This window comes from Mandrillus leucophaeus, unplaced genomic scaffold (assembly GCF_000951045.1).
Source record: "Mandrillus leucophaeus isolate KB7577 unplaced genomic scaffold, Mleu.le_1.0 Scaffold538, whole genome shotgun sequence".
Classification (NCBI taxonomy): Eukaryota; Metazoa; Chordata; class Mammalia; order Primates; family Cercopithecidae; genus Mandrillus; species Mandrillus leucophaeus.
The window spans coordinates 185,609-210,532 of record NW_012105786.1 but is presented as its reverse complement, the minus strand read 5'-3'; the positions used below and the strand labels follow the sequence as shown (position 1 = coordinate 210,532).

The 24,924-nt window shown below is 35.6% G+C and overlaps 1 protein-coding gene across 1 annotated transcript in view; it reads right to left on the bottom strand.

The window, feature by feature from the left end:
- The window catches only part of SOS1 (son of sevenless homolog 1 (Drosophila)), a 158,787-nt gene that overhangs the window by 59,390 nt on the left and 74,473 nt on the right, over positions 1 to 24,924 (bottom strand). Inside the window, exons 3-6 of the mRNA XM_011997324.1 lie at positions 18,981 to 19,112; positions 17,019 to 17,183; positions 14,590 to 14,799; positions 11,114 to 11,257 (exon numbers count right to left, since the gene is read on the bottom strand). Of these exons, the coding sequence (XP_011852714.1) occupies positions 11,114 to 11,257; positions 14,590 to 14,799; positions 17,019 to 17,183; positions 18,981 to 19,112 (651 nt within the window). The remainder of the gene's footprint in view (positions 1 to 11,113; positions 11,258 to 14,589; positions 14,800 to 17,018; positions 17,184 to 18,980; positions 19,113 to 24,924) is intronic.

Genomic DNA, 24,924 nt, shown 5'->3' with positions numbered 1-24,924 from the left:
GTCTCCATGGATTTGCCTATTCTGGGTATTACATGTAAATGGAATCATACAATATGTAGTCTTTTGTGACTGGCTTCTTGTGTTCAGCATAACATTTTCAAAGTTCATCCATGTTGTAGCATGTTTCAACACTCCCTTTTAGTTTTTTTATATTGTGGTAAAATATACACATGAAAATTATCATTTTAGCCATTTTTAAGTGTACAATTAAGTGGCATTAACAGACAATGTTGTGCAACTGTCCATTTCCAGATCTGAACTATTCTATCATCCCAAACTGAAACTCTATCCATTAAACAGTAACTGATCATTGCCTCTTCCCCGTAACCCTTGGTAACTTCTATTTTCTGTCTCTATTAAAATTTGACTACTCTTGTTACCTCATATTAGTGGAAACATACAATATTTGTCCTTTTGTGTCTGGCTTATTTTATTAGCATAATATTTCCAAGGTTCACCCATGTTGTAGCATGTATTGAAATTTCACCCCTTTTTAAGCTGAATTATATTCTACTGTATATTCTACTGTAATGTATTTACCACGTTTTATAAATTTAACCATTCATCTGTTGATGGACATGTAGGTTGTTCCCAGCTTTTGGCTACTGTGGATAATGCTGCTATGAATGTTGGCATACAATTATATAATTGAATCACTGCTTTCAGTTCTTTTGGGTATATATCTAGGAGTGAAATTTTTGGATCATATGGTAATTCTACGTTTAACTTTTTGAGAAACCAGCAAACTGTTTTCCAAGCAGTTGCTCCATTTTATATTTCTATCAGCAAAATATGAGGATCTCAGTTTCTCCACATCTTCATCAACACTTGTTACTTTCCCTTTTTTATTTTAATTTTAGACATCTTAGTATATGTGAGGTGGTACTGCATCAAGTTTTTTCTTTTAGAGATACGGTCTAACCTTGTCACCCAGGCTGGAGTGCAATCATGTGATCATGGCTCACTGCAGCCTCAACCTCCTGCGCTCAAGCAATCCTCCCACCTCAGCCCCCCGAGTAGCTGGGACCATAGGCGCACACCACCATCCTGGGCAAATTTTCTAATTTTTGTAAAGACAAGGTCTCACTATGTTGCCCAGGCTTTATAGTGGTTTTGATTTGCATTTCCCTAATTTCTAATGAAGCTGAGCATCTTCTAATGTACCATGTTGGCCATTTATATATCTTCCTTGGAGAAATATCTATTCAAATCCTTTGCCCGTTTTTTAAATTGGGTTATCTTTTTGTTATATACACTGAATACTAGACTCTTATCAGAAATATCATTTGCAAGTATGTTTTCCCTTTCTGTAGGCTGTCTTTTGCTTTCTTGATGGTATACTTTGAAACACAGAATTTTTAATTTTGAAGAAGTCCAAATCATCTACTTTTTCTTTTATAGCTTGTGCTTTTGCATTATCTAAGTATCCTTTGCCAAATCCAAGCTAATGAGGATTCAGACCTGTTTTCTTCCAAGAGTTTTATAGCTTTAGATCCTACATTGTCTTTGATCCATTTTGAGTTAATTTTTGGATATGGTACAGGGTTCCAACTTCATTCATTTGTGCTTCTCTTATAACTATGGTATCTTTTCTTGAATAGTAGTTTTAAAACGTGATCTCTTCCTTTCTGGTTTGCTCTATGTGTTAAGAAATCTTCCTATGTCAAAGTCATATAAATATATTCTCCTATATTTTCTTTTGAAGTTCTACTCTTCATTTTTAGATTTTTAATATGTTGAGTACTTTCTGTGAATTATATGTGTTATGGAACGAATTTTTTTTCATATAACCAGGTTTGACTCATTATCATTTATTAATGAATTCATTCTTTCTCTACTGATTAATGTAATATCTGTCACATATCAGGAGAATATATTTTTTCAGGGTTCTTTGTTCTGTTACCTAATTGTTACCTGCACCAATGCTACACTCTTGTTTACTCTGGCTTCATAATAAGTCTTAGTATGTGGCAAGACTTTATCTAACATGTATTTTATCTAACAAGTACTTGAGGGGACAAGAACAAGTCCCCTCAACTTGTTCTTCCTCAAAATTGTTATTTTTGCTCCTCATTCTTAACACGTGAATTTTAGGATCAGCTTGCTATGCACTAAATTTGTAGATTATTTGGGGGACAACTGTTATCATTACAGTACTGAGTCTTTTCATCCATGAACACAGTATATATTTCCATTTATTCAGATCTTCCTTATGAATCTAATTTTATTTTATTTTATTGAGATGGAGTCTCACTCTCTCACTGGGGCTGGAGTGCAGTGGCATAATCTCGGCTCATTGCAACCTCTGCCTCCTGGGTTCAAGCGATTCTCCTGCCTCAGCCTCCTGAGTAGCAGAGATTACAGGTGCCCACTCAGCTAATTTTTTGTATTTTTAGTAAAGATGGGGTTTCATCATGTTGACCAGATTGGTCTCGAACTCCTGACCTCGTGATTCGCCTGCCTCAACCTCCCAAAGTGCTGGGATTACAGGAGTAAGCCACTGTGCCCAGCTAATTTTATGATTTTTTTTTTTTTTTAAAGCAAAGGTCTTGTATTTAGTCAGGTTTATTTCCAGGTACTTTATAGTCTTATCTCTATAGTGAAAAAAGTCTTTAAAAATATTATATATTCAATAGACTATAACTTAGCACAGTAATGCTACCAATTTTTACAGGCTGATCTTTTATCCAACAGCTATAATGAGCTTGCCAACTAGTTTAATACTATATAAATTTACTTGGGTTTGCTATATAGATAATTATATTAACTAAAAATAGGACAATTTTGTCTTGCCTATTCCTTTTCTGTCTTTTTGTATTGGGCAGTACTCACTATTAGAGTGCTGAATAGAAGTGGTGATGGTGGTATTCTTTTCTAGTTTCTTAGTTTTGCTACAGTTTAACCACTATTATATCTCTTACAGACTTTTAGTAAATATCCTTTATTAGGTTAAGAAAGTTGCCTTCTATTCCTTGTTTGCCTGACATTTTAAAGAAATTTATAAATGAATGTTTAATTTTATGAAACCCTTTTTCTTGAGATTTTAACCTGCTAAAGTAGAATACTACATTAAAACTTTTTAAAATGTCAAACCACATAAGAATAAACATCATAAGATATATCATATTTGGACATATGTTTTACTGTATCATAAACTGATTTTTTATTGCCAGTTTTGTTAATACCCGAGAATGTCTCATAGTTTTTTCTTGTATTGTCGTTATCTAGTTTTGATAATGTATTCATACAATCCTGATAAACTTAAGTTACCCTTCATGTCTCAATTCATTGGAAAAATTTGCAAAAGAGTAAGATTAACTGTTTCCTGAAGATTGGCAAAACTCATTGTCATATGCTGTCTTCTGTTGCTATAACTGAATACCTGAGACTGGGTAATTCATAAAGAAATTTATTTACCACAGTTTTGGAGGCTAGAAGTTCAAGACAGGCAGGTACATCTGGTGAGGGCTTTCTTGCTGGTAGGGACTCTGCAAAGTCCTGAGGTGGTGCAGGGCACAGCAAGGGGACTACTGCATGTCAGCTCAGGTCTCTTCCTCTTTTTATAAAGACAGGCCTGCCATCATGGGGTCCACACCCTGATGACCTTATCTAATCCTAATTACCTCCACAGGCCCCACCTCCAATCAATATATATAGTTGGAGATTAAACTTCCAATACATAAAATATGAGGACACATTCAAACCATAGCATTCACAACACCTGGTCTATGCTGCAAGTCATTTGTTAAAACATATTTTGACTATTCATTTTTGAATGTTTTTTAACTTAGGACATTGATGCTGCTCTTTTATATAATTTTAAAGGTTATGTCATTACAGTTCTTAAACATTTTGAAGTGGATCTTAGTGTTCTTCCATGATTTAAAAAACAGGCTTGGTACGGTGGCTCACATATGTAATCCCAGCACTTTGGGAGGCCGAGGCAGGTAGATCACTTGAGGCCAAGTGTTCGAGACCAGCCTAGCCATCATGGCAAAACCTCGTCTCTACTAAAAACACAAAAATTAGCCGAAAGTGGTGGCACAGTAATCCCAACTATTGGGGTGGCTGAAGCATGAGAACTGCTTGAACCTGGGAGGCGGAGGTTGCAGAGAGCCGAGATCCCATCTAGTATTTGTGTTTCCTTTTCCCGTTGATCAGCCATGAGATCTTTTGTTATATCAATTTCTAATTCACGAATTCTGTTCCGTTACTTCCTTACATATTATTCTCTTAGGTGTATCCTGTTCTCTTGTTTCTTGGGTTGAAAGCTTAACTCATTCATTTTTAATTATTACTATTTTTTCAAAAAACGTGTAAAACTGTAAGCTTCTCTCTGCAAAATTTATGTTGAAACTTAATCCTCAAGGCAACAGTATTAAGATATATACAGATATGTATCTGTATATATATATTTAGATATATACAGCTGACCTTTGAACCACCCGTGGGTTAGACTTGCACGGATCCACTTATATGCAGATGTTTTTCAACCAAATGAGGATCAAAAATACAGTATCTGTGGGATGTGAAACCCTTGTACACTGAGGGCTGGCTTTTTGTATATATGGGTTCCACAGGGCCTATGCAAGTTTTGCAGGGCTGATGTGGAACTTGAGCATGTGTGGATTTGGGTATCTACAGGGAGTCCTAGAACCAATTCCCCACATATACTGAGGGATGACTGTGTGTACACACACATACACACACACACACACTCTCTGTTGTCCCTTGTATCGGTGAGGGATTGATTATAGGATCCCATGCAGATACCAAAATCTAGGGATGCTCAAGTCCCTGATATAAAATAGTATATTTGCATATAACCTTCAGAGGATCCCTATGTTACTTCTATATGTAAAGAGTTGTTATACTGCATTGTTTAGGGTATTGTAATGTACCCTGATGTAATGTATTCTAATGTGCTCAACATTATGTTAGTACAGCTACAATTATGCCAGTTATGCTTTTTTTCCCCAAAAAATATTTTCAATCCACAGTTGGTTGAATCCACAGATGTGGACGCCATGGATATGGAGGGTTGAGTGTGAGTGTGAGAGAGGCAGAGAGAGAGAGAGAGAGAGAGAGTGTGTGTGTGTGTGTGTGTGTGTGTGTGTGTGTGTATAAAATCAAATGTGTTAGTCTAATCTCCTGTAGTCTAATCTTTTTTCTGTTTGATCTGTTAATTTCTGATGGAGACGTGTGAAAATTTCCTATAATAGCAATTTTTTTCAGTTTCTTGTAATTCTGTCAGTTTCTACTTCTTATATTTTGAGGCTTTATAATCAGATGATACACATTAATGGTTGTTATATCTTCATGATAGTATCCCTTTTACTATTAGGAAGTGTTTCTCTTTTTTCCTCCTCAGTGCTTACTTCGTGTAATTTTATCAGTTAATCTGAATTAATATTGGTATACAGGTTTGATAAGTTTTTATATGTTACGATTTTTCATCCCTTTATCTTAAAATATTTCTGTGGTTCTGTTTTAAGAACATCTTTTATAAGATGCATAAAGTGGATTATTTATTTATTTATTTATTTGAGACGGAGTCTTGCTCTGTCACCCAGGCTGGAGAGGAGTGGCATGGTCTAGGCTCACCACAACCTCCACCTCCTGGGTTCAAGAAATCTCTTGCCTCAGCCCCCTGAGTATCTGGGATTACAGGTGCACACCACCATGCCCAGCTAATTTTTGTATTTTTTTTTTTAGTAGAGACCGGGTTTCACCATGTTGGCCAGGCTGGTCTCAAACTCCTGACCTTGTGATCTACCCGCCTCGGCCTCCCAAAGTGCTGGCATTACAGGCGTGAGCCACTGCGCCAGGCCTAAAGTGAATTTTAAAAAATCAAATATAATTACTCTCTTTAAATAGGCTGAGTTTCATCAGTTTGTATATACTGAGTTACTAATGTAGTTGGATTTTTTTATATCATTTTATCTTCATTATCATTGTTTTTGTTTGCTTCATTTATTCTTTCCTATTATCAGTGAAAATGATAAAAAAAAAATTACTATAGTTCCTTTTTCCCTATCTGTACATTATAAGCTACAGGTAGTATTACTGTTCTTTTGGTGATTTTCCTAATTTTTTAAAAAATAAATATGGCTATCTATAAATTTTTCAAGTTATTTTTCTATCACAAACACAAGTCCACTTTACATACTGTATACTTTGTCACTAATACATAGAAATATAGTTTAGTCTTTCCAAGACAAAAAACTTTAAAAATATTTTTAAAACTATTCAGCAATTCATTAAATTTATCAACACATTTTCTATTTATTTATTTAGAGACAGTGTCTCAGTCTGTCACCCAGGCTGGAGCACAGTGGCATGATTTTGGCTCACTGAAACCTCAGTCTCCTGGGCGCAAGTGATCCTCCTACCTCAGTCTCCAGAGTAGCTGGGACTACAGGTGCGCACCACCACACCTGGGTAATTTTGGTATTTTGTTTTGTAGAGACGGGGTTTCGCCATATTGCCCAGGCTGGTCTTGAACTCCTGAGCTCAAGTGATCTGCCCACCTTGGCCTCCTAAAGTGCTGGGATTACAGGTGCAAGCCACCGGCCTACACCTACCAATTTCTTTTTCATCATCAGTTCTTGTATTTCTTGACTTCCCTTTGAGTAAAACTTTCCTTCTTGCTAAAGAACGCCATCCAATGCATCTTATAATGAGTGTCTACAAGTAGTAAACGCTCTTGGTCGTTGTATGTTTGAAATGGTTTTTATTTATTCCTCACCTTTTCCTCATTTTTGATAAATTCAGGAATAACTTTACATAAAGTCTGTAATTTGATGACTTTTTATTGTATACAATGCATTTCTGTGACCATCACCCAGATAAAGAAATAGAACATTTCTAGCACCTCAGAAATCTCTGTCATGTTTCCCAGTCAACCACTATTCTAATAATCTGTTTCCAAAGATACATGTTTCTGAACTTCCTATATATCAATATAGTATGTACTTTGAGTCTTATTATACTCAATATTATGTTGTTGCTTTTATCAGCAGTTATTCTTTTTTATTGCCAGATAGCATTTTCTTGTGTGAATATACCACTAATTATCCATTATGAATAAAGCTACCACGAACATTCTTAAATGTCTTTCAGTCAACATAAGCACTCATTTTTGTTTGATATATGCCCAAGAGTTAAAATGCTGGGTCATAGGGTACATTGTGTGCTTAGCTCTAGTAGATATGCCAAACAGTTTTCCAAAGTGGCTGTACCAAATTACACCCTAGCCCCAACCAGCAAGTAGACTTCCAACTACTCCACGGTTTCAAAATTCATTTCCTTGATGAATAACAATGTTGAGCATCTTTTTTTGTGTGTGAAGTACGTACTCAAGTCTTTTGCCTATTTTCTAAAAACAAAACAAAACCAAAAAACCCTGAAGTTTTAGTTACTGATTTGTAGGCATGTAGGAGTTATTTTGTTTTGGGGGTTTTTTGTTTTTTTTCAGAGTCTCGCTCTGTCGCCCAGGCTGGAGTACAGTGGTGTGATCTTCGCTCAATGCAACCTCTACCTCCTGAGTTCAAGGAATTCTCCTGCCTCAGACTCCCAAGTAACTGGGATTACAGACATGCACCACTATGCCTGCCTAATTTTGTATTTTTAGTAGAGACGGGGTTTCACCATGTTGGCCAGGCTCTCGTCTCAAACTCCGGACCTCAAGTGATCCACTGGCCTCGGCCTCCCAAAGTGCTGGGATTATAGGTATGAGCTACTGTGCCCAGCCAGGAGTTCTTAATATATCCCAGATATGAGTCTTTCATTGACTACATATATTACAAATATTATCTTCCAGTCTATAGCTTGCCTTTTCATTCTATTAATTTTGTCTTTTGATGAATGGATATTCTTACATCTAATGAAGTCCAGTTTATCAATTTTTTTCTTTCATGGTTAGTGCTTTTGTGTCCTGTTTAAGAAATCTTTGTATATTCCAAGGTCATGAAGAACACTTATGTTTTCTTCTACAAACTTTATTATTTAAAAATTTGTCCTCATTCTTGAATAATACTGTAGTTAGACAGAAAATCCTATTTTACCTTAGTACTTTAAAGATATTACTCAACTGACTGTTAACCTCTGTTGTTAAAGAGAACCCTGCTGCCATTCTAATTATAGTTCCTTCGCAAAATATTTTCTTTTCTGTTTTAACAGCTCAATAGTTTTTTTTTTTTTTTTTTTGAGACAGAATCTTGCTCTGTCGCCCAGGCTGGAGTGCAATGGCGCAATCTCAGCTCACTGCAAGCTCTGCCTCCCGGGTTCACGCCATCCTCCTGCCTCAGTCTCCCATGTCTTAACAGCTTTTAAGATTTTCTCTTTTTTTCCCTTAAGACCAAGTCTTGCTCTGTCACCCAGTCTGGTGAAACCACCCAGTCTGGAGTACAGTGGCACAAACTCAGCTCACTGCAACCTCTGCCTCCCAGATTCAAGCAATTCTCGTGTCTCAGCCTCCTGAGTAGCTCAGATTACAGGCTCCCGCCACCACGCCTGGCTAATTTTTGTATTTTTTAGTAGAGATGGTGTTTCACCATGTTGGCCAGGCTGGTCTCGAACTCTTGACTTCAAGCAATCCATCTGCCTCAGTCTCCCAAAGTGCTGGGATTACAGGCATCAGCCACTGCGCCCAACCCAAGATTTTCTCTTTATCTTTGATGTTCTGTAGTTTCACTGCCATGTTTTCAGCTGTGTGTTTATTTTTATTTATCATGAACAATATTTGGAATTCATTTTTGATGTGGGAACTAATGTCCTCATTCTTGAAAATTACCCATTTTTATGTTTTCAAATATTGTTTCTCCATCACTCTTTGTCTGGAACTCCTATTAGATGTATACTAAGCCTCTCAGCTTATCCTTATTACTTTTTTTTGAGATAGAGTCTTGCTCTGTCACTGGAGTGCAGTGGTGCGATCTCGGCTCACTGCAACCTCCACCTCCTGGGTTCAAGCAATTCTCCTGCCTCAGCATCCCAAGTAGCTGGGATTACAGACATGCACCACCATGCCCGGCTAATTTTTGTATATTTAGTAGAGATAGGGTTTCACCATATTGGCCAGGCTGGTCTTGAACTCTTGACCTCAGGTGATCTGCCCGCCTCGGCCTCCCAAGTGCTGGGATTACAGGCGTGAGCCACAGTGCCCGGCTATGCTTATTACTTTCAATTGGTCTTTCATATTTCTTATCTTCGTCTGTGTGTCACATTCTCAGTGAAGTCCTCAATTCCATCTTCCAATTTACTAATTTTATCCTTGAACTGGGTCCAGCAAATGTTGTACTATATAAGTTATTTCAATGCTTGTATAATATATTTAATTCTCAAAATCTCTGTCTTTTGATATCTAGAAATCTGCTCATTTCCTTTCCACCTATTTTTGTTTCACAATATCTTCTTTATAAATGGATCATATTCCTTCACTTAGCTCTTTCAGCATCCTAAACTTTTAAACTTTTTGTATGTCTATTATACAAAATCAATTTCATCTGGAATAAATTCATGTTGTAATTGTTGATTTTATTATCATTCTCAGAATTAGAATTTGCCTTGTTTTTTGGAATTTTGTATTATATGCTTCTTGGTGGGAGACTTAATGTTTTGTTTCCTTTTTTTCTCCCATTCCTTTATGATCACTCTTCCAAACCAGAACCTACTCTTAAAATGACTTTGAGGGTTCAGGCTTCATATTAGCTTAATGCTGTAGGAAACTTTGTTAAGTTATTATTGTAAGGCAACGTTTTTGTCTCCTCACATCAAGTCCACAACTTTTTAGAAAACTTTACTGTAGATACCAGGTTGGCAGATTTTCCTAGCATCCTATTATAAGGAGGGACTTGAGCAAGAAGTCTTGCTCTGGCTTTCATGGAACACATTTGAAACAATTCACTGTCCTTAAGAGCCTAAACACCCAGATACCAGAGCTCACTACCTTGAATGTCTATTCCATTCCTGATCTTGTTTTCAAGTCTAGTATATATATTCCACATTTTTCTTTTTATACTTTATTACTTATGTGTGTTTGGAGCAGGAATGAAGGGGCTATGGTGATGCTTGAACTTACCATTCTATTTTGCCTGAAAGTCTTAATTAAAAAAAAAAATTTTACAAGCTCAATGCTGTATCATAATGAGTGAGATTTTAGAATGAGAACACAGCAAACGCTAGAAACCTCAGAAGGACTCTTAATGCTAACTTATTAGGACTGACTCATGTATTTTAGCATTTGAAATATCTGAGGAGTTAATTTGAAATATCTGAGGAGTTAATATCTTTCTATCTCATGGTATCTCAATCATCCAGATCCTGGACCCTACTGTCCTATTTACTTCATTCCTATTCTAAATAATAATGTAGTTATCACATACTGAGTAAGCTTACTATGTGAAGGTAGATAGGTAAATACTTCAGATAGGTTATTTAATTTTTCATGAAAATCCTGGTATTACAGATCGAGTATCTCTTATCCAAAATGAAGTGTTTAAGATTTCAGATTTTGGATTATTTGTATTATACCTACTGCTTCAGCATCCCAAGTCTGAAAATCCCAAATCTGAAATGCTCCAATGAGCATTTCCTTGGAGCATCATGTTGGAATAGTTTCAGATTTTGAAGCATTTCAGATTTGGGATGTTTGGATTAGGAATATTCAACCTATATTAAAATTCTTATTTTACAAATAAAGATATGGAGGTTTAAAGAAATGAAATAACTTGCCACTGGTCACACAACTAATAAGCAGCAGAGCTTAGACTGGAACACAAGTAATCTGACTTCAGGTGCAAGTTCTGTGGTCTCTTCCTTAATAGTCATTCATTGACTTTTCTTAAACTTTTACAGTAGGCCATTGGGTGACAGCTGTTATACCTCCCCTTGGTGGTATCTGCTTTTCTATAATTAACAAGAGACCACTTTTTCTGTTTGGTAAGATGACAGAAACATATATTGACAATGACCCTATGGAAAAGGAGCAATAACGGATAAGTAGTGAACAATTTGTATCTATGACTTTAGCTGGAAAGAAATAAGACTCTTAATTTTAACGTAAATGTAGGTTTTTATGTAGACTTTTTGGGTATATAATTGAAGTACTTACCTCTGCTAAGTCTTCAAAGCAGCTTCCTACTAGTGGATGGGGACTGCCTTCATCTGTCATTTCTACTGTATCTTCTATATGGCCCAGTAACTTTACACTAAGTTCATGTATATCTACTATACGACTAAATATATTTTCTACATCCTGTTTGGGGGAAAACACATAAATTCAGTGAGGCTGTATTATTATAATATTAAACAAATTTTGAGCCAATAAGTCATTTTATAATCACAAAATTTAACATGGCAGATACAGTGAAAAATGTTAATGATTTACAAGTATGAATAAAAGACAATTCAAGAATTCCTTCTGCAAAGATGTACAACTTGCAAATACATTTCTCTAGGTCAGTGGTCTTGTAACTTTCTGGTCTCAGGACTCCTTCACACTCTTAAAAATTATTGAAGATTCTAAAAACCTTTTGTTTATAACTATGTATTTCAATGTTTACCATATTAGAAGTTAAAACCAAAATTTTAAAAAAATATTTAATTCATTAAAAATAATAAACCCATTATGTGTTAACAAAAATAGCACTTTTACAAAAAGTAGCCAAATTTTTTTTAAACCACAACAAAAAACATTCAGCAGAAGAATGGCAATGTTTTACATTTGCAAATCTCTTAACATAGTGTACTAGAAGACGGCAGGATTTTCATATCTATTTCTGCATACAATCTGTTGTGATACATTATTTCGAAGTATATGAAAAATATAGCTTTTCTGTGTAATTTTTCTATTGAGATAAAACTCATATACCATAAAATTCACTCGTTAAAAGTGTAGTTACTAGTCAATGGTTTCAATATTGGTTGTGCAGTCATCACCAGTATCAAATTCTAGAACATTTCATTACCATGAGAAGAAACCCTATGATTTTTTTGGAAGGTGAATAGCTAAATATCTGGTACAGTCACTCTCCATTCCTTCCCTCTCCCCAGTGCCTGGCAACCACTAATCTACTTTGTCTCTATGGATTTGCCTATTCTGGACTTTCCATATAAATAGAGTGACTATCCTTTTATGGTTCTTTACTAAAATTCAACAAATGATAGTTTCTTAAGGGTTAGTTGCAACATAGAATCTGAAACCATATCCATTTTGTACTTTAAAATTGATTACTATTATTTGATTTCTTTTTTTATCAGTGACTATATTTATCAAGTCGACTTTGAGGCATAGTTTATATAAGAAACTCCTATTTTAAATGTTGTTTTGGTGAGATTTTGTGTAGTTATTCACCCTTCTAACCACCAGCACAATCAAGATACAGAACCTTTTCATCATCTTAACTTCTTAAGATGTGCCCCATTTCCATCAACCCTTACTAGGCCTCACTCCCAGGAAACCTGTGATCCCCTTTTTGTCTCTACAGAAATGTCTTTTCTAGAATATTAAATAAATGGAATCATATATTGTCTTTTGTGCCTAGTTTTTTGCTTATATTTTTGAGATGCACCCATGCTGTTGCATGCATAACTATTTCATTTTTTTTTTTATTCCTCAACATTCCACTGTATGGTCATACCACAGTTTGTTTATACATTCACCTGCTGATGGACATTTGAGTTGTTTCCAGTTTGGGGCTATTACAAATAAAGCTGCTATGAACATTCATGAATCAGTTTTGCATGGACATGTTTTCATTTCTTCTGGTTAAAAACCTAAGAGTAGAATTGCTGGGCAATATATTAGTTTATGTTTATTGTTATAGAGAACTGCCAAACTAGCCAGGCATGGTGGCTCACGCCTGTAATCCCAGCATTTTGGGAGGCCGAGGCTGGTGGATCACTTAAGGTCAGTTTGAGACCAGCCTGGCCAACATGGTAAAACCCTGCCTCTACTAAAAACACAAAAATTAGTCAGGTGTGGTGGCACACACCTGTAATCCCAGCTACACGGGAGGCTGAGGCAGGAGAATGGATTGAACCCGGGAGGCAGAGGTTACAATGAGCCAAAATCGCACCCCTGTACTCCAGCCTGGGCAACAGAGCAAGACTACATCTCAAGAAAAAAAGAGAGAGAGAACTGCCAAACTGTTTTCCAAAATATGCCAGTTTACATTCTCAAGTAATGTGGGAATTTTATATTCCCACAAGCAGTTGCTGCATACCCATTTCAACTTTTGGTATTGTAAGTCATTTACATTTTAGCCTTTCTAATGAGAATGTAGTAGTATGTCATGGTTTTAACTTACATTTCTTTAATGATTAGTGATGCTGAACACCTTTTGATGTGCTTTTTGGCCATTTTGGTTCTTGATTTTTGTGTCCTCAGAAACCTTTGCCTCTTCTTTACTCTTTTTGTTAAGCAACTTTATTGAAACATTATTTAGAAACCATACAATGTATCCATTTAAAGTGAGTGATTTAATAGTCTTTAATATATTTACAGATTTGTACAACCATCACGATAATCTACTGCTTTATTTTTTAATGTTCACTCATTGCCACAGCTTGAGCCCAGTCCCAGCCTCTGTAGTGAGCACTGCTTCTCTATCAGTCATTTATGCCTGTGTGGCTACAGTTCCAGGAATTACCAGTGTGTAGCTCCTATGACAATCTCACCTGTTCTCACTCAGCATTTCTTCAGGACCCAGTTAGGTTAGTTTGATTACTACAGTAAGATCAGTAATCCTTTGTCTAAGTGTCAATGTTACTAGTCCCTTCCTTTGTGCTCCCAATACTACTGCTGTCATACTTCTAATAGGGTAATTACCACATTTTATTGCAATGTATAGTTTATATCTCTGTCTTGACTAAACTTAAGGAAAGGAACTGTTTCTTTTCTTTTTTTTCTTTTTTTTTTGAGACGGAGTCTCGCTCTGTTGACCAGGTTGGAGTGCAGTGGCGCAATCTCGGCTCATTGCAAGCTCCGCCTCCAGGGTTCACGCCATTCTCCTGCCTCAGTCTCCCGAGTAGCTGGGATTACAGGCGCCCACCACCACGCCTGGCTAATTTTTTGTATTTTTAGTAGAGATGGGGTTTCACCATGTTAGCCAGGATGGTCTCGATCTCCTGACTTTGCGATCCGCCCACCTTGGCCTCCCAAAGTGCTGGGATTAGAGGCATGAGCCACCGCGCCCAGCAGAACTGTTTCTTATTCATTTTTGAATCCCTGCTGCCAAGCATGGTACCTGACAATACAGTTGGCATTGATGAAGTGTAGGCTGAATGATTCAAATGACTCAAACAAAAATATCTTCCACCTAAACAAGAAGCTTTATCCTTTGGAGTACATGGACAATTCTGTGAATTCATTTTCACTTACATAATCAGTCTACTTTGTATTTTGTCTCTTAATTTCTGATGTTAAATCTCTTGAAACTGTTATAGCACTTTGTGATCATGAATTAAGTACCACAACTTAAAAAAATTAACAAATTAGTAATCATGAACTATACAACTTCAAATTTGAAGTGGTCATGCAAATTTCAGAACACATCCAATGACAGGCATATATACAATGATACTTACATTAGCTGAAAACAATTTTGAATTGGAGACAAAGGGCTCTCTAAAAACTTTTATAATTAGATTTAGTTCCCTTATATATTGTCGAATTTCTGCCATAAATGCTTTTACCAAATCATAGTAAGTTTGTTCTCCTGAGGTGGAAGGCTCTTCATCAGTTAAAGATAATATATTAATATCTTCTACATCTTGATGAAACATATCCATCAATACCTATATAGTCAGAGATATAAAAAAATAAAATACGAAGCTTTCGTCAAATTTGACGTGAAATGCTTTAAGTTCTCTGAATAAAGTTCTTAAATGATAAAAAAGCAAACAAGCAAATTTCTCCTCTTGGATATATTGCCAGCATTCCTCCACAGCTTCTCTAAAACAGAATTCAACATCTGATATCACTTACTACACTCCTCCAAGTTCTCTATCACTACTAGTATTCATCTGTCTGTCTCTCTTGTTAACCTATTACTTCCAATGTGTTTCCAGATCCTGTCTTTAATTTCTCTGACTTGGTTTTCTCTGTTTTATACCCTGCCATCATCACTTTATTCCATGGCCTCAGTATCTCATATTTAAATAATTTTTATAGCCTTCTATTTGGCCTATTTTCCTACATTTGTTGGGAACTGGTCAAAATAAGCTTTTATTTTCTGCAAGAAGTCTACTGTTACTAATCTTGCTAGAACACATCTTTCCCCTTCTTGTGAACTTCTACAGCATCATATCTCTATAACACAATAAAATAATATTTTATCTTGCGTGCTTTCTGATTGTTTCATGTATGTAAGTACAACTTCATCAACTCTGAAGCCTTGTTTCATATATACTTCTCTTGCATCTCCTGCCTGTGTTAACATGTAGTAGGTATTCAAAAATATTTTATTTATCTGCCTTCATTAAAAAGCATCAAGTATTTCATATTCATCTAGATAGTAATTTTTTAAAACTAAATACTTATTCATTTAAAAATACCCAAACATTTGAAATTCTTCTTCAAATCAGGTGGGTTTTTTCACTCTATATGGCCACATTCTCAAAGAACAAATAAATACTAAAACATAATTTAGTGGAATCAGTAATCAGAAATAATATTCCAAATCAGTAAGAGTATAATGAGGAAAATGGAATGAAATGCTTCAACAGAAAATATTTTCCTTTCTGCAAAGTTGTTTCCGTAAAATGAACATCCTTAGGTAATGACGAAAAGCTTTAGACTCAGAGAGACCTGGAGTTCAAGTATAGGCTTTGAAACTTCTCAGAAAATTCTGGACCAATTTCTTTATCCCTGTGAATTTCAGTCTCCTTTTTATAAAATGTAGATAAGATCACTCACCTTAGAGGAATATCATAAGGACCAATGGAGATACGCCACATATATGCCTAACCTTCAGTAAGTGTTTGCTCTTATTATTATTATTGTAAAACCACAAAGTAGTATCTGAAGAAAGCTAGGTGCCAAAGTAAAACTATCGTTTTGAGGTTTTACATTTTGAAAAATTGTTTTTAAGTAAATCCATAACCTTATAAATCTTTCAATCCAAATAAATTTTAACAAATTTACGGCCGGGCGCGGTGGCTCAAGCCTGTAATCCCAGCACTTTGGGAGGCCGAGACGGGCGGATCATGAGGTCAGGAGATCGAGACCATCCTGGCTAACACGGTGAAACCCCGTCTCTACTAAACAACAAAAAAAATAAGTCAGCCATGGTGGCATGTGCCTGTAATCCCAGCTACTCAGGAGGCTGAGGCAGGAGAATGGCGTAAACCCGGGAGGCGGAGCTTGCAGTGAGCTGAGATCCGGCCACTGCACTCCAGCCGGGGCGACAGAGCGAGTCTCCGTCTCAAAAAAAAAAAAAAAAAAAAAAGAAATTTACTATTTGCCAGGCGCGGTGGCTCACGCCTGTAATTCCAGCACTTTCGGAGGCTGAGGCAGTCAGGAGTTTGAGATCAGCCCGACAAACATGGTGAAACCCTGTCTCTACTAAAAACAACAAAAAAAATAAGTCAGCCATGGTGGCATGTGCCTGTAATCCCAGCTACTCAGGAGGCTGAGGCAGGAGAATCGCCTGAATCCAGAAGGCGGAGGTTGCAGTGAGCCAAGATTGTGCCACTGCACTCCAGCCTGGGCGACAGAGAGAGATTCCATCTCAAAAAAAAGAAAAGAAAAAAGAAATTAACTATTAAGAGATTACTCTAATTAACCCTAGTTGCAACAGCACAGAAGAAAAAAACTGCATGACATATAAACACATTTTAATATCATATATCTAATATCTTATTTCTATAAAGTGGTATCTTGAATCCCTGCTATTAGGTTACTGGAGATATTCCCCAACACGTAGTACAATTTTATTCTACATGAATAGTATGTTAGCATTTAATAAGTCATAAAAAGAAACTTAAGAAAAAAATATAAAAGCTCAGTTTCCTACCTTGTCAGCACACATTGCCACTTTAATATCTTGTTTTGTAATTTCATAATGCCGTATATTTCTTACATAATTCCCAACCAGCTTTAAAATGTCTGCAGAAATGTATTCTAAGACTGCTACTATGTAAACAGAAACCTGATGGTCAATTTTATAACCTAGGACCTCCTGCAAAATTAAAAGAAAAGTATGTTTAAACATCATATACTGTAAATTTAACACACTGATTAAAAATAAAAAACATATTTGCAACTTAGCTTACACTTTTTTCCTGAGGCCTGTGCTTACCAACAATATTTAATTTTAAGTGGTTCAACAATGAATAATATATGTATTACTATTGAAAATGTAAGCTAAGACAAGGCAAGGCAAAATTACCTCTAATGATGTAAAATACTTAAGCAGCAGAGATTACAAATAGATAATCCCTAACCTATAAAGGAAGACCCAAGTTTGGAGAAGGGAGTAAATGCTCCTTGTTACCTAATTCGGAATACCTGGAAGTAACTACAACAAACAAGTTTTTTCTTTTACAAAAAATGAGAGTTAATATATTATTGGTATCTAGGAATCTCTACCAGGCTTATACTTTTATCTTTACCAAGGGAAGATGGGCTCCCCCAAACTATAGTGGGCACATTCCTGGTATAACCCTGGCAATTTCTATGAAAACAAAATTCATGTTATGTCCTACTGAATAATGGCTGCTGTTAAGAAAATGTTAAATAGCCCTAGTATTAGACTTCAAAGAGAATATGGGCTTTTGTGGGACTGGTCTGTTCATACAGAATAACAAAATCTATTTTCCAAACAACTCATTTAAGGGAAAAAAAACAACAACTTTGAAATAAGAAGTTTGTTACAAACTGGAGACAGGCTGTATTTATCTTTTAGGGTATATAAAAACTATTAAATGTATCATGATAAAGGTGTATTAAAATAAATTGAAATGATATTCACAATTAGCACATAAAACTCAAAATCTAGGATTATTAACATAGTATTTATATACCTCAATTTAATTCTCTTAGAATACAATTCAATGTATGGCCAATGAAAATCATGAAGAGAATGATGAAGTAGTTTTCCATAAGGCAGATATTTCTATTCAAACAATTGAATGCAAAATACAATCTTAAACTCATTCAAGTGTTTATAACTTTAAATTTTGGAAAACATCAAGCAAACCTGAACTTTCTGACACTATCGCTTAGAGTCTTGTGAACTTGGCCTAGAAGTTACTTAATCACTTTCTGCCTCTGTCACTTCATTTACAAACTATGGATAATAACAACTTTGTTGAGTAATAAAACTCAATGTATACAAGTATTAACATTTTGTCCATATTATAGTATGTACAAAATCGCTGGCATTTAAGTTTTCACTTATTATAATACCTATATTTTTGTTGTGAGAGATAACAGTAGTTCATTATATTAACTAAAATAGAAATAGCATTATTTGAGCTTCCAGCAATTTTTCTATTAGTTCCGTAGAGACTCAACTGACTTATTTATTTACATGGTAAATAGGACTGGAGAGTTTAGGTGATCTTTTTGTTCAGAGATTACACATAGCCTTATGGCCTTTTCACAGAGGTCTCTACACAAAGTATTAACATCAAAAGGATTTATAGGAACACAGGTCTAACCAAGGAGAGGAGTTTTATAAATTCTCTTTGTGGTCCTAATTACATCTGAGATAAACAAAATCCACAATAACTTTCTTAGTCCTCTCAACTTGCTTATTACTATTGATATGAAATTACTTTAAATCATGTTACCCAGTTTATATTTTCTTATTATCATAGCATCCCCTCCCACCACATAAATCTCTGGAAAACTTAGAATGAGAGAATTTTACTCTTAAGTTGACTCAATTATCCATAAAATATATTCTTATTGTATAAAAATGGTGGGTTTTATTTTTCCCTTAAAAGGCAAGAAGGCAGTATTTCAGCATTACCTTTAATAAAGGATGGATTTTTTCTACTGGGAGGGATAAAGGGTTTCTTCGCTTCCTCTTTTCAATAGCTGATTGGGCATCAGCTATTGCCCACTTATCAATTGGATGAGGGAAACTTTTTTGAACACGTTCCTTGGAAAATAGGAAAACAACAACTAAGCAAATATATTAAATAGTGCTCTTCACTTAAAATTTACTTTTAAAATCAAAGAATACCAAAAGTAGAGCTTTTCACATGTGGTATAATTTACATTACAAACATATTGAAACTAAGAGAAAACAGTAATTGTCAATGTATTAGTTCCTTAATTAGGCAATAAGAGACTAAACATTCTTTCTATTATCTAGGGGAAATATCACATCCTGAATTTCAACTTCACTGTGATAAAGCTAATTACAAGAATGAGTAGAAGCTACCTTAAATAGTACTTGTCTAAAATTTCAAGGAACAACACCCAAGATCAAGAAGTAAATATCTAAATCCAGTTCTCACTCGTCCTTACTTTCAGTACTAATTACATGCAGCATTTTTCAATTGGAAACCTCTATGAATATTCTTTATCCACCATGCAAAGGCACTTCAGAACTATTTACAAATCATGGAAAGCAACAGTTTGCATTGGTGACAGCAATTTTAATACACTGTAATTTCTTTAAAGTCCTCCCATAGTCATTCATTTTTAACAAAATACTTCAATTTAATTTCCAGAAATTCTTTAGTTAAAATTTCCACTGAGAGTGAAAGAACTCAGGTTACTATCACAGTTGAATTTCCTTCCTTATTAAACTAATTCACTTCAAAAAGGCGCTTTCATCCTCTCAAAACTTTTAAAAATTCACTTGCAGGATACCATAACTAAAACCAGTAGAGGTCGCTATTACATAACTTTTACACGTGTTTTGAATAAATGAGTATTCAACTAGTATATAAAAACTAGATGAAATTAAACATCATCCCTAATTATAAATCTGAATAAAAAGTTTTAATTATTTGCTAGTAAAATGGAAAATAAAAAAAGTGTGATGCCCTGTGATGTCCTTGGTGGTGAGAAGGGTGGAGAACACAATGATTCTTGGAAATCTTAAGAGCAAATGTATAAATTGAGGGGTGTAATCCATTCAATTTTAATAAATCTTATCTTCATCTATGTCCAAGGCTAAATCAGCTTCCAAATAAAGTTATTTTAATTCTAACTAATCAAATTAGAAGCATGTTGAAATAAATTATAGTAGTTAAAAATGGGGTTTACAAACGTTTTCAACTGTCTGGTTGAAAAGCTATTTGCCAGGACACCAGCCTCATACAGTAAAAGGCAATACAAAGGTCCAAATATGGAGAAGGCATCGCAGGTAAAAAAGGAGAAAAGGGAAGGGGTAAAGGGAGAGAAGGGAACATCCAAAACAAGAATTCTTTTCTTTTTTCCAAGTTTATTTTACAGACTTGCTAATCCAAAAATGACAAGATATTCAGGACTAACTTACGTGGTTTTCAGTTAAAATGTTTATAGTGATGGGTTTAACCCATGATTAACTAAGTGTAACCATGGTACAAACCTAATAATGCTATGACCCTGTGGCTTTCCAACATTTTTTAAAACCCCAACTCATAGTAAGAATAAATTTTCAACACATTTTTACATGATACCCTAAAATACTGCACACATAGTCAAATGAAGCAAAGTTTCCTAAAACAAACCTGTCCTTATTATATGTAGCACACTGGCATTTTCTATTCTGTTTTTTATTTATATATTTACTTATTTTGAGACAGAGTCTTGCTCTGTTGCCCAGGCTGGAGTGCAGTGGTGCAATCTCAGCTCACTGCAACCACCACTCCCAGGTTCAAGTGATTCTCCCGCCTCAGCCTCCCAAGTAGCTGGGATTACAGGCGTGTGCTACCATGCCCAGTTAATTTTTGTATTTTTAGTAGAGATGGGTTTCCCCATGTTGGCCAGGCTGGTCTTGAACTCCTGACCTCAGGTGATCCGCCCACCTAAGCCTCCCAAAGTGCTAGGACTATAGGTGTGAGCCACTGTGCCCGGCCTGTTTCATTTTTTAAAATGAGGTTGGACAATGCACTAAAGTAATTTTATGACTCCAGGCCATGACCTGGAGTCTAAAAACACTGGTGCACAGTGTAGATATAAAAGCAGTAGGAAAAAGTAAAAATAAAAAAAAAAAAAGCAATAGAAAAGGACAGAAGTTGAACTCAACCTGACAATTAATTCTAAATAGATTTACATGTCTTTGAAAAAAAAAATCACCAGTGGTGGAATTACAGAGACTAACTGTAGGAAGGGGTTGAGGTAGAAGAAAAAACAGAACAGCAACCCCTGTCCATTATCAATTACGTCTACCTCATTCCAGGTTTATTGTTTTGAGGAAGTAAAGAAGAGGAAAGAAAATCTCGAATGATTTTTAAAAAGGCAAAGTGGTAATAATGAAGCACAGCACATTTTAAACTTACTTACAAGGGTATTAATGAAATCCAATTACCAAATATATACTTAGGAGGTAATGCCAAGGGTCAAAATGCATGGGGAAAAATTCATAGGGTTTTTTTTTTTTTTTAATAAAAAAAAGGTGTTTCGAATGTGGAGAGGCCAAACCGAAGGAATTACTTTATTTCTTGTAGTGGCAAATTTATAATTTTATAGCAAAATAAAATTTCTTTCACAAATATTTTATATTTCTTTACTTTTTATTTATTTTGAGGGGGAACAGGGTCTTGCTCTATCACCCAGGCTGGAGTGCAATGATGCGATCATAGCTCACTGGAGCCTCAAACTCCTGGGCTTAAGTGATCCCCCCTGCCTCCACCTCCCAAGTAGTTGGGACTATATGTATGTGCCCCCACGTCCAGCTAATTTTTTTATTTTTAGTAGAAATGAGATCTTGCTATGTTGCCCAGGCTACTCTGGAACGCCTGAGCTCAAAGTGATCCTTCTCCCTTGGCCTCCCAAAGTGCTGGGATTACACACATGAGCCACTGCACTCAGGCCTTCATGTATTTTTAAAAAGAAGGCCAAGGAGGACTGATCAATGAAAGATTCATGAATTAGAATACTATTACTCTCCTAATTTCAAGATTAATAATTTTATTTGTATTAAATGAGAAACTCTATCTTTATTAATATCTAGTACCTCTGGGAAACATTAATGAGATACAGAGCTAAGTTTGAGATTCACCTCTATTATTAGCAGAACGCTGTTTTTTCCTTTACATAAAAAATAGGTTTAAAAAGATAATCTTGACCAAATCCAATACAAATATTCTAGGTCCTATATAAATTCCTACATATGTACTTCAGTTAAAAAAAATTCAGATCCCCATATACTGTTTTATGTGTGGGAGAAATTTGTTTTTCTTTAGAAAGGTAGAAAATATGGATAAATTATTTGGGGAATCTAAATGTTAATGGAAAGCTTATTACAAATTATAGGGACTTGGCTGGGTGTGGTGGCTCTTGCCTGTAATCCCAGCACTTTGGGAGGCTGAGGTGGGCGGATTGCTTGAGGTCAGGAGTTCAAGACCAGCCTGGCCAATATGGTGAAAACCTGTCTTTACTAAAAATACAAAAATTAGCCAGGCATGGTGGTGCACGCTTGTAGTCCCAGCTACTCAGGAGGCTGAGGCACGATAATCGCTTGAACCTGGGAGACAGAAGTTGCAGTGAGCTGAGATCATACCACTGCACTCCAGCCTGGGTGACACAGCGAGTCTCTGTCTCACAAAAAAAAAAAAAAAAAAAAAAAGAAAAGAAAAGAAAGAAAGAAATTACAAGGACTCTTTAGGATTCCAAGGGAAAAAAGCTAAAGAAAAAAAATGAATGGAAAAAGAAATCAGACATTTGACATTTTACGATGAAGGGCTAATGACAAGAAAAAGTCTAAGATAAAGGAGTTAAAAAAAAAAAAAAAAGCCTGAGATGAATGAGGAAAAGAAAAATGTATCAGTGTCCTAAGAAATCAAAGCTGGTTAAATATAGGTACGTATACACCAGAAAGGGAAGGCATAACAAAGGAAATCAGTCTAGTCAAGTAAAGAACAAGTACAATTATGAAAGGACAAGACCTAAGAAATTAGAGAATATACTTTACTAGGGTCATAACACAGGAAAAAAAATTAGCTTTTGCCTCTATTTTTTCAAAGTTTAAATACAGAAAATTATACTTATTATAAAAGAGGGAAAAATAAACCAGGTTGGAGCAATTTTTATACTATCTTTTAACATTTGAATTAATTGGAATCAACAGAGCCAAATAATATATACCCTTCTGCATTCCCAAAGCATTAAAATATATATAATACAGTGGGCCTTCCATATCCATGGTTCTGCATCTGTGGATTCAACCAACCGCAGATCAAAAATATTTTTAAAAAATTAAAAAAATACAAAATTTAAAATACAATGTAATAACTATTTACATATCATACGATTTTTTTTTCTAAGAGTTAGGGTTTCACTCTGTCACCCAGACTGAAGTGCACTGGCACGATCATAGCTTACTGCAGCCTTGAACTCTTGGGCTCAAGTGATCCTCCCACCTCAGCCTCCTGAGTAGGTGGGAGTACAGGCGCAAGCCACTACACTTGGCAACATTTACTTTGTATTAGGTATTGTATAAGTATTCTAGAGATGATTTAAAGCATATGGGAGGGTGTTCATTAGTTATATGCAAATACTATGCCATTTAATATAAGGGACTTGAGCATCCATGGATTTTGGTATCTTCAGGCAGCAGCCTGCAACCAATCCCCCACAGAAACTGAGGCACGACTCTACTCCCTCATTCATCTGCAACACTGCCTGACAGTAAATACTAATATATTGGCAGTACAGATTAGTGATTACTGGCTACATCAATAAAACAAAATTCCACTCATTTGGACTATGATACAATTTGTGATAATCTGTAGTACAATTTACCAAAACTTTTTAATTACCATCAGCAAAATATGTATGCACAATCCATCTGTTTTCAAGCACTTTTGAAGCACCTATTTTCCTAAAACTATAGGGCAACTAAAAATCACTCTTAGACATATCCCCTAGGAGCTACCAAATTAAGTAGTAATTGCTACCGTACTTTGAATTATGCTTATACTTTAAAGCAAAGTGTATTTTTTAAACATTTTTTTTTCAAACTTCTTTTTTTTTTCCTTTTAGACAGAGTCTCACTCTGTCAGGAGTGCAGTGGCACGATCACAGCTTACTGCAGCATCAACCTCCTGGGCTCAGGCAATCCTCCCACCCCAACCTCTCAGGTGGCTGGGACCACAGGCATGTACCCTCATAGCCAGCTAATTTTTTGTACGTTTAGTAGAGACAGGGTTTTGCCACATTGCCCAGGCTGGTCCTGAACTCTTGGGCTCAGGCAATCTGCCCACGTTGGCCTCCCAAAGTGCTGGGATTACAGGTGTGAACCTGTAATTTCACCAAATTACCAGCCAAATTTATTTATTCCTTACATTGACTGTACATGTATATCATGTACAACATGATGATGCTTGGAAGTACATATACACTGGGGAATGGCTAAATCTAGCTAATTAACAAATGCATTACCTCACATAGTTATTTTTGTGGTGAGAACAATCAATATCCACTCTTAGCATTTTCAAGAATACAATATACCATCATTAACTATAGTCACCATGCTGTACAATAGGATCTCTTGAACTTATTCCTCCTAACTGTAAATATGTATTCTTTGAATGAATCTTCCCCAATTCCTTTTCTCTCCAATCAATACAGCCTCTGAGAACCATTACGAAGTGTATTCTTTAGAAAGATTTTTAAATGTGTATATTCTGCTAATTCAGATTGATCTATTTTTAAAATACATTTTTTTCTTTTTCTTTTTTTTTTTTTTTTTTTGAGATGGATCTTGCTCTGTCACCCAGGCTGTAAATATGTATTCTTTGAATGAATCTTCCCCA